Source organism: Ochlerotatus camptorhynchus, unplaced genomic scaffold (genome assembly GCF_037179485.1).
Source record: "Ochlerotatus camptorhynchus isolate MF236.1 unplaced genomic scaffold, CSIRO-AGI_Acam_v1.1 ptg000230l, whole genome shotgun sequence".
Classification (NCBI taxonomy): Eukaryota; Metazoa; Arthropoda; class Insecta; order Diptera; family Culicidae; genus Ochlerotatus; species Ochlerotatus camptorhynchus.
Window position 1 is genome coordinate 1,804,279 of NW_027040720.1, and position 10,776 is coordinate 1,815,054.

The 10,776-nt window shown below is 42.9% G+C and overlaps 1 protein-coding gene across 1 annotated transcript in view; it reads right to left on the reverse strand.

The window, feature by feature from the left end:
• LOC135704075 (xaa-Pro aminopeptidase ApepP-like) overlaps positions 1-7,560 on the reverse strand; it is a 42,157-nt gene extending 34,597 nt beyond the window's left edge. The window contains exon 1 of the mRNA XM_065225502.1: positions 7,058-7,560. Within this exon, the coding sequence (XP_065081574.1) occupies positions 7,058-7,137 (80 nt within the window). The 5' untranslated portion in view covers positions 7,138-7,560. The remainder of the gene's footprint in view (positions 1-7,057) is intronic.
• Between the last annotated feature and the right edge of the window lie 3,216 nt (positions 7,561-10,776).

The window sequence follows — 10,776 nt, forward strand, 5'->3', positions numbered from 1 at the left end:
TCAGTTTTGTGCTTTGATCAGAAATTTCTTTGTTATCTGTATAATCATTCATGTCGGTTTGTCGGTAATGATAGTGTTGTAAATTTGTGCTTTCCTTTTTGTACAATTTGTGTGCTTTCTGCGTTTTGTTCTTAAAATGTTTTAGTTGTGGATTGAACCACACTGGCAGTTTGTTGTTTTGTGTTCGGCTTCTTCTTTTTATTGCTGCGGTTTCTGAAATTAGGTTACGAATAATTGAATGAAATCTGCAAACTTCAGTGTCGACATTTCCTTCAATTCTTATTATATTTTGCCAATTTATTGTACATACCCTAGCGACACACTTGTCACATAACAGTTGTGATTACTTGAATGCACCTTATTTCAGTCACAATCAAGTTAGAGCAACCTATTTTGATGGATATGTGTTGCGTGGGTGGTCTACATTTGGATTCTTCGTAATTTGCTTTATGATATTCCAGCACTTCCTCGTACTCCCAGTAGCTGTGGGCAGGCTTGCAATTGCTCATTACAGCTAAAATGCTATCGCTAATTGCTCGCTCATCGCGTTGCTCATCGTTACAGCTAATCGCTAGTTGTGACCTTCTGAAAGCAATATTGACCATCTCTTCTTGCATCCTACAAATAAAAATTATCATTATAGTATCCCATTGTTTCATAATACCGAAAAATAGCATTTTAGCTGTTATGAGCAATTGCAAGCCTGGCTGTGGGAAGAAGTATTTTGTATGAAGGTTGAATATTCAATTGCTAAGTTAAACACTTAATTTTTCCATAAAGGTAATAATGATGCATACACACAGAAGCCTACAGTACAATTTGTAAATAAAATGTCTAAATATGCATTTTGCTGACTTTTTACGTGGTTAATTTGATGTAGACTTAAATGTGAGATTTTTTCAAAGAGAAATTGTAATGTTACGTCTTCACCTACGATTGGAAGTAAAAATTATTCGTTTTAAATGTCTGTGATAAAGTCTGCATTGCGTTGGTTGAAGTCGCAATAAATATGCAGCTTTATTTCTGGTTCCATATTTGACAGTTTCGACAATTTGGAAAAAAATAATTCAAATTAATGTTTGTTCGCATGTTCAGGTGGGAAATACACAGAGGTAAAAATATGTGTTTCACCTGCAATAAGTGCTTTGGCTCATACATGTTCAAAATTTGTGTTTTTATTAGTTTTTTTTTTCGGAAGTAAAGTCTGCATTGATGGCTATGAGAACACCACCTCCAGACTTTTTCTTACAAAGATGTAGATTTCGGTTGTGCCGGAATACATTAAAATTGTTTCCAAAAATTGCTTCGCTTCTTACGCTTTCGTCCCAGCTAGTTTCAGTTCCAATAATTACATTGAAAGATGAAAATGCAATTTTTTGTTGAGTTTCTTTCATTTTGGCTGAGCTTTTCATGCGATTGAAATTTTGGCAATACACCAGGATTTCAGTCGCATTCTGTTGAGAAGGTGAACAAGTTTTATAGATTATTTATACTTACATTTCTATTTTCTTCTGAAAGTGTCCGAAGACTGTTGTCGTTTGATGATGCGGCTTTCCGTGTGTGCTGCAGTTGTTGTGTGCGTTCACTAGATAAGAACGCACGGTGTGATTCCAGGTCTGCCAGGGCGTCAATGCGTGAGATTCCAAGTTCTTTGTGGACGTCCAGGAAATTTTCGCGCAAAAGTTGTGAGTCCGTTGGTAATCCTTCGGCTGCTAGCATTTAAGTTGAACTTGTTTTCGTTATTCCGCGGACACATAAGGCCCAAGCGCAATGTGGGCGGAAGCGGAACGGAAACGGAAAGTTTGACAGTTGTCACGAATGATATCAAGATGCCTAACCGAAGTTGATTCGGTTCTAACTAGTTTTCAATCCGACAAGTAGGCTTACTCAGATCGGGCTTTTCCGCTGCCACTGCCGTTCCGCTTCCGTTGTCATTGCGCTTGGGCCTTTAATAGTTTCCCCTTTTCGAAAATTTAAAAAATTTCGGTGTACTGTCTTTAGTTGGTGGTCCAGAAAATTGTATGCGTGCTGCGGCTAATAATTCTTTGTCCAGGGGTAATGATGTCCATGTGATAATTCCATTTACGTTGTTGTTGTTGTTATTGGTGTTGTTGCTATTGTTGATGGTGTTGTTTTCGATGGTGGCGTTGAAGATAAAATAGTTACCCTAATGACAATTTTCTATATCTAAACATCAAAACTGCTTCAAATTCAAAATTAACGCAAACATCTCTTAAAGCTACGCTTATTTTTCTCGCGGGACACATTAAAATCGAACACATAATAACAACTATTGAAAACGCGGCACATACTCAACATTGGTTCGTGTACGCCATAGTTGGTCCTCGAACGCCGGTTGTTGAAGAACGCATGCAGCCGGAGGTCCCGTCGTTGAGTGTTGATGTCAAGAAGACTGAGAAGTGTGGAGCAGTCGACGTTCCCTTGCAGAAGATCCGCAACGAAACAAGCCTTCGCCACATTACGCCTTCCTTCCAAGAGCTCCAGGTCGATGAGGTTACAGCGACTTTCATAGCTCGGCAAGTTACGCGGGTCGCGCCAACGAAGGTGTCGCAACGCAAAGCGAATAAATTTTCGCTGAACAGCTTCAATTCTATGGATGGCATTCTGATAGAATGGCGACCAAACAACGGCAGAGTATTCCAGTATAGGTCGAACCAGGGAACGGTATAAAGCCTTCAGGCAATACACGTCCTTGAAGCTTTTGGCGAAACGGAATAAAAATCCTAGCTGCGATGAAGCTTTAGATACAACATAAGCAATGTGATCCTTGAACGTTAATTTGCAATCGAGCATGACTCCCAAGTCCTTGACAGTCGATTCGCGTTTCAAGCTTATTCCTCTTAAGGTGTAATCGTGGAAATGCATCGCCCGTTTACGGCCAAAGGAGATGACCGAGCACTTGGACACATTTAAAGACATCCTGTTTATCCGGCACCAATCATCAAAGACTTCAAGTTCTTGGTGGAGGAAATGAGCGTCTTGAGGCCCTTTTATTACGTAGTAGAGCTTCATGTCGTCGGCGTACGATAGTTTAAGGCATTTGAGGATCAAGTTCACGTCGTTTATATACAACAGGAAAAGCAATGGCCCCAGGTGGCTGCCTTGAGGAACACCAGATGTAACAATGAAGGGTGGAGAAGCGTAGTCACCGATCTTAACAGACATAGATCTGCCAGTCAGATAGGAGCGAAGCCAGGTAAGTAGACTCCCATAAACACCCATTTTGTCATATTTAGAGATGGTAATTTCATGGTTCACTCTATCGAAAGCTGCAGAGAGGTCGGTGTGGTCGACTTAGTTTTTGCCAATTCTTCCATTTGCGACATTATATCGCATACTAGGCTGGCATTTGATTTCGTCAAGTCATTCTTGGGTGTAGAAATTAATTGCGGTAGTTGGTTTATTGAGTGCGATGTTGTTTTTATTATTGCTGCTACTGCTGATGTTGCCGCTGATTTCAGTGCCGCTTCCACCGCTGTGAAAGTGTCCGAAGATGTGTCCAAATGTGATGATACGGCATGTTTCATTTCCGCAGCAAAAAGTTTATTGCTGCTGGCGACGTTCAATATCAATATGCTGTACTTAATGTCATTTAGCATTTTTTCTATATGCTCAAACGCATCGTCGTGGGTCGTACTGAGACTTTTGATATTTTGTTGCAGTTTGTGGTTTGCTTCTAGTGAATTTCCAATGTTTTCCGAGATGCAATTTAAGGATTTAGTCAGTGCCTTCATGTTAAATTCAGTTATTATCTGATCCTGACAGTTCTGACAGAGGGGTAAAGCTCGATTCAAAGTAAATCTGGACGCACGGTTTAATACACCACCGCGCCCCTGGTGGTTGGAACAAAAAAAATGTTTGACAGGCATTTGTTGATGTTCCATTGACGAAGAAATTGGTGAGAAGTTTTTCTCGATTGATCGACGCATCCCGAATTTACGGATCATGGAACTTGAGAAAAGAAAATTAATTGTGCACAAACATCTAGAGAACCCTTCGTGGTCTGCCTCAAAAATAGCAAAAGTGTTAAAATTCCCAAAGTCAACGGTGAGTCTTGTAATCAAACGTTACAAGGATACTCTGAGTGTGGATAGAGCACAGCGCATTTATCATAAAAGTAGCACTAGGGACAAAGAGCTGAGGAGAAAGGTGTTAAGGTACGTGAAAAGCAACCCAGGTGTCTCCATACGTGATTTGGCAAAGAAATACGATTCCAAAATTTCCATCGTGCGTAACATCCTTTCAAGAGAAGTAAAGCGAGCACGATTACTATACGAACGAGTTTTGACGAAATTTGATGGCTGTATTTTAATGGCTGACGAAACATATGTCAAAATGGATTATAAACAATTCCCCGGACGAAAATTTTACCTGGCAACTGGTCGTGGGGATGTTCCTTTCTGGTATAAATTTGTTTTTGCTGATAAGTTTGCTAGGAAACTAATGATTTGGCAAGGAATCTGCAGTTGTGGCTTTAAAACCAAGGTTTTCATCACACATTGGCGTCGAAGGTTTACATTAAAGAGTGTTTGAAAAAGCGGATTTTACCCTTCATTCGGCAACACAAGACCAACGTTATGTTTTGGCCGGATCTAGCCAGCTGCCACTACTCTGAGGAGATACTAGAATGGTATGCTGCAAACAATATTAATTTCGTCGCCAAAGAGATTAATCCTCCGAATTACCCTGAGTTCAGACCGATCGAAAAATATTGGACAATTGTCAAGCGAAAACTTCAAGGATGCCGTAAAGAAGTGACAAATGGACAACAAATGCGTTTAAAGTGGAATAAGTTCGCCGGTACAGTGGCACCCGCGACTGTGATGGCATCGATCACAAGTAAAGTGCAACAGTTCGTTCGAAACGGTGAAATGTAATAATTTCTTATATATCGTTTGAAAGCTGAATAAATACCCTTTTGTTTGATGTTTTGATCAACCGTGTATGTTGTTTAATTCTTGAGTTATGATCACTTGAATGTGTCCAAATTTACTTTGAATCGGGCTTTAACATGAAGGTCCACAAAATGTCTTCATGATTCTTCTGTGCGCCTACGCAAGCTGCGTGGAATGTCCGGTTGCAGGTTCCATGGCAGCGCCATAGGAAGCGATTGTCGCTCTGCACACAGCATATAATTCCGCACTTCATTACACTCGCGTCGAAAAAGATACTTAAAAGTGTTTACGCGGGGCTCACGCGCGGGTCAGTTAATAATAATTGAAAAAAGTTTAATTTAAAAAAATATACAAGAGCGCTGCAAAAGCGCGCCTGAATGCAAAGGTGGTTCGTAGTGGATTGAAGACGGTGTCAATTGTCTTTTAAAATCTCTGTTGGCAATTGCATGAAGATTTTGTGAAGAAAGGAAATAGAATTCGGAAGAGAAATCATAGAAAATTCTTAAGATTAATGCTAATACGACTCGTGAGAATAATTTCAATGGAATTCTGTCCAATTTTTCTATGGAGATTAATTTTTTATAAAATTTTAAGAAATCTTTCAATTTCAAGTCCATTTTGATGACTTGAAAATGACTTTCAAGGCCATTTTGGACAAGTACTGAAGAGGCAAATACTGAAGAAGATTTCAAAACAATTCTGACCTTACCTACAAAGCAGTTCTAAAGCGAACTATAGGATTAGTCTGAGAAGCGTGTGACGGTCATCCTGAATAGTTTACCAACAAAATTATTAAGAATATTCTAACAGAATTTCATTGAGAAAAATCGAGTCAAAATTATTGGGAATTATTATCAGTTTGAGGAAATTATGGAATGGTAGAGTGATTTCTTAGAGACTACAAGAGATAATCCGTACCAAGAGAGAATCATAAACTTTCTGGAACATTGAATAACTTCCAGATGATTATACCTACCTATTTTTACAGGAGATTGGCACATCAATTTGATTTCAAAAAAATTATGTTAAAAAGAGGATTTTTTACAGCATTCCAGATTTTTCCAGATTTTATATTTTAATTGATTGACTTTTCTAAACAATGTCTTGGCAACGCTGGCCGTTATGGAAGTTTCGGTTGCGTTCCGGTGTAAAGCCAAGATCTTGAAACTCAATCTCACCACAGCTTGGTGAGAGTTGCAGCTGGTGAGTTTTGTTAGCTTGATTTTCCAAGCTGCGATATCACAGCTTGCAATTTCAACCGCAGTTGTTTGCTTGTTGATTTTAGTCTACGGAAATCATGTGTGATCTTGTTCTTTGGTGAGATTCGATTTTTTTTAATTTTTCAACACTGGTAAGACGTTCTTACGAATATCGATCATGAAGGCATAGTCATTATCATCTGCAAACAGAATGATTCGCATTTGATATAAGGAAGCTGTAGCGTTTGCTTCTGTTGTCATTCGAAATCGAAACGCTGACATTACAGAGCGCTCTGAATGATGGTTCATTTGATATTTGACATATATTTTCGTTCAATGTAGTGGCTTATTGAACGATAGTCATGAGTCAGTCACGCCTCTCGTTTCTTTTTCGACAACAATAAAGAGTGCGAGCGAGATGCAAAACTCAAAATTACCCAAAGTTAAGTTAAAAGAACTCAATCTTTGGGTAATTTTATATCTCTGTGTACTATTTGAAAACCGTGTACATTGCCAATTGGTACAAACACGTATGTATTCAAAATTTCCAAGTGTCGATTTAAATAAATATATTCATATCAGAAACGTGACTGGACTTAAAGGTGCCCATATTGGCACATTATAATGAACTATGGAATCAATTCATGGTGATTATGCATACCCCAACTAATGCTACTTCCATCCCTGAAACACAACACTATCGAAGCTCTGCACTGGACACTGGACAGAAAGCAGCATGGACAGCTCTTGACCCAGTCCCATCCCCGTAGCGCCCTGCAGCGGTGAGGTCTTCTAATTGTATAATGACCGTACCACCGCTCGGCCAGTCAAACAACTTATGATTGAGCACAATTTGCATATGAATCGACCCGAGCTTCTTCTTACCGACATGACCCCCACCCCCCAACGGGCATTACATACCGACGCTTTGTAGGCATTTACCTTCCAACGGCCACTCCGCAACCGACCAGAATGATAAGCAGCGCCGACGCTCCGATGATGTACTTCTTGGCGTTCTTCATGGTTATTATTCTTCTTCTTCTTCTCGTCACAAATCAGCACAAACAAATTCACAACCTCCGGTCAGTTTCAGTTTCAGAATTCCACACCGTAATTATCGTACACTTTGTAGTCACTCCACATTCACGACCGTCGTAACGTCGTAGCGGACTGTCCCTTGTCCCTTTTGCTGGAAGGTCACCACCCAGCGAGGACACGTGTCGCTCGTAAAGTTTGTTGAGTTGATCCTCGTTGGCGCTCATATAACACACCATAAATTTCACTCAATTTTCGTTCTGCTGCCACGGCGTTGTTTCGGAGAGTAAACGATCCTCCAACGGTCGCTTTTATTTACTTTTTAGGGCAGGTCACGCTCTCCCGGAACAGCAATAATATTTCGCAAAGTTCCGCGACTAGTGTCACACTGACCGACGCCGATGACCGCGATGCCAAAGCTTCCAAGAGGGACTGAAGGGGGCGAAATTGGAGCACTGTTTCTTCCTTTCGGTGTAGAACGAAGAAGAAAATGCGATAAAGTAGGTGAATACATTCACACACACACACACGCCCACCAGCCAGTCAACCGGGAAGGGAGCGGGGGCTCGTCGGGTGTCGGCTCAGGAGGACTAAGGTTTTCTGGTTTGATGCTATGCTGCGGCAGTGAGTTCCAACAGCTGCCCACGACACCGCCTAGGACAGGACTGAATACTGAATCAATGCGAAGTGTTTGCGGATGGTCAAGCTCTAGTGGTGGAGGAGATTACACTGTGTAGTCGTTGTCGTGGCCGAGGGTGCTGTTGTACAATATAACCTCCTTGACTTGTGGGGGTTTGTTTTTGTATTTCGGAAGATTGTTCGAAGAATGGTGGGCCCCCGAGGAAGGGAAGTAAATCTCGCCACTGCGTCTTGACAATTATTATCGCGCTGCCAAGAAGGGATGGTTTGATAGGTGTGTTCTCTGTAGAAGTTTGGAAGTGCTGGTTCGATGTGGCTAATGGTGTGTAACGGTGTAACGTTAGGCGAAGCTATTTTATTCACTTTTGATAAATTACATAAAATTAGAGACCTACCAATGTTGAAGGATCAGAATGATCTTATAAAATACGCCAATAATACATTTGAAATGCATAATGACAAATATAGTAAACTCTCCATGATTCCGTATTTCACTCGTTGGGCTAAACCTGTAGCCCACTTAGTGAAATAGTTGGGCTGAGCTGTCAGCTGAAAATTGGTTAAGGTTGCCGATTGTTTATTATCATCGTAATCCTTTAGCAACTATCCAAATTGTTCAAACATGAGCCCCTCGAAAAAGAAAAAGCACTGTCAAAAATGACGTTTGACTTCGATTTAGGTGGGCTACAGCCCAACTAACGGGAGCCCAACTTTACGAAATTTGACTGTATCGACTTATAGAATATTTGTTTTGTTTAGATTGTCTTTAATTTCAAGAACAATACCGAAATACTGCATTTACTGGAATATCTGGGCTTATTTACTCATATGAATTTAAAAAATGGTTCAAGGTGTTAGGTGTACAACACTGCTACCTATTGCCCCTACTTTCTACAGGCACTACTGTGCTGTGGTACTGCCAACTGAAGTGACAAAATCAATCATTCCAACTCTGTAACTAAAGTGAATAAACACGTTTTTCTTTTTGTGACCTGGTAAAACGTTTTCTTGTGATTTCTCTGCTGCGGCCTTTCCATAACTCTGTTAGGTAATGGGCCCAGAGTATTCTGGACTTCTTGTGTAAAAGTGAAATATTGTTTCTACGATGGAGGAAGACGGAAAAACGGAGCGTGCGTACATGTTCGATGGCAGTAACTACATGGCCTGGAAGTTCCTCACGCAGGTGCTGCTCGAGGAGCACGATCTGTTCGCTCGTCTGGAAAAGAATGCCGAGGAAGTAGAAGAACTGCAAGAGCTGCCGAATGACACGCAGGCGAAGAAGGACGAGAAGCAAAAGTTGAGGCCATTGCAGAGCAAGCAGGATAGAAAATGCAAATCGATGCTTATCTGCCCGCTACATCCATTGAACAGCCCTCAACACCGCAATCATCGAAGCGACCCATCAGCCAGCTAGACCCTTCTGGTCACCCCCCTCGCATAGCCCAAGCTCTCAAAATCTAAAGATCGACTCTCGCCCGTACCTCGCCAGTCTCTCCGGAAAAAGCCACGCAAATGAAAGAAAAGTGGAAGTAGTACGTTATCCGCTGACTACTTTCAACGTACCCTCGACCCTCGCTATTCACCTTGACAACTCTAATGGTCACCTCAACACCTCCATCAACTGCCAGCCACCGTCAACTGTATCTGTGTTTGGCCTCGGGTAGCCGGGGCACCGTTGAACCGGAAGCTATACCCCAACCGGAATCTTCGGACAACCCTCGGCGCCCGAGCCAACCAGTCGAATTAATGAGTGCTTCGGGCACGCAGGGCACTGGCAGTGCGGACGTCATAACCCCACCGGAACTGCCGGATCACCTCTGCGGCCCGCCGACGAAGAAACAAAAGAAGAGCCCAGCGATAGCCTCCGGTAGTTGGGGCCCCGTCGGTGCGGACGCCATTTCCACACCGGAACTGACGATAACCCCCCTTCGCCGGGGGATGTCTGGAAGAGGGACGCACAAGGGCGGAAACGCTCATCCCCCTATGGACGACGAGGGAGTCAAGTCTGCTTCAAGTATCGGGACGGACAAGGGCTCATCGACCCATTCCCCGAAGGACTTCGAGGGACTCGAACACGCTGCTATAACAACGACCGAAGCTACCAAACCCAGTACGCTACCATGTAATACCTCTTCTCTCTCTGTTGGGTCATCCCTGCCCTGGGTGGGTGGAACTTCTACACCTGCCCTTGGTGGGGTCCTGTCTCATTCAGCATACAACATCAATCTGTCTGCTAGCTCCGACTATCACGATGGATCGGACACCTACGATATAGATCTACCCGTCGACCAGAGTGGCAGTCACCGTCGCGATGACACTAGCTCCACAATCACAGCGCGCGTACCCCACTCCTGCCTTGCCTAAGCCAGAAAACTTCATCCTGCAGTGGAACATTAACGGGTTCCTGAACCACATTGGTGATCTAGAGCTCCGTTGCCACGACGATCCCCCCTGGGTCATTGCACTCCAGGAAACTAACAAAGCGACAACAGACCAAATGAACCGCTATCTAGGCGGTAAGTATACGTGGACAGCTAAACGGGGAAACAACTTCCGGCACTCCGTGGCCATCGGAGTTTTGAAGACGATACCTTTCCAGGTTGTCGATATGGACTCCGAGCTTCCCATACTTGGTGTCCAGCTGGCGGCACCGGCGAACATCTCCGTCGTATGTGCATACCTGCCATGCGGACGGCTGTCAAACCTGCACGATCAACTCAGCGAAGCCATAGCTAAACTACCGGAACCGCGCATCCTGGTTGGGGATCTGAACGGGCACCACCCAATCTAGGGTTGCCCCCGCTCCGACCCTCGAGGTGTTACTCTGGTCGATATTTTCGAGAAGGAAGACATGGTGATTCTGAATGACGGTATGCCACGTACTTTAACGGACGGCATACTTCTGCCATCGACGTCTCTGCTGTCAGCCGCTGCTTTGCCGGAAAAACTCAGTGGAGCGCGAAGACGGATCTCTATGGTAGTGACCA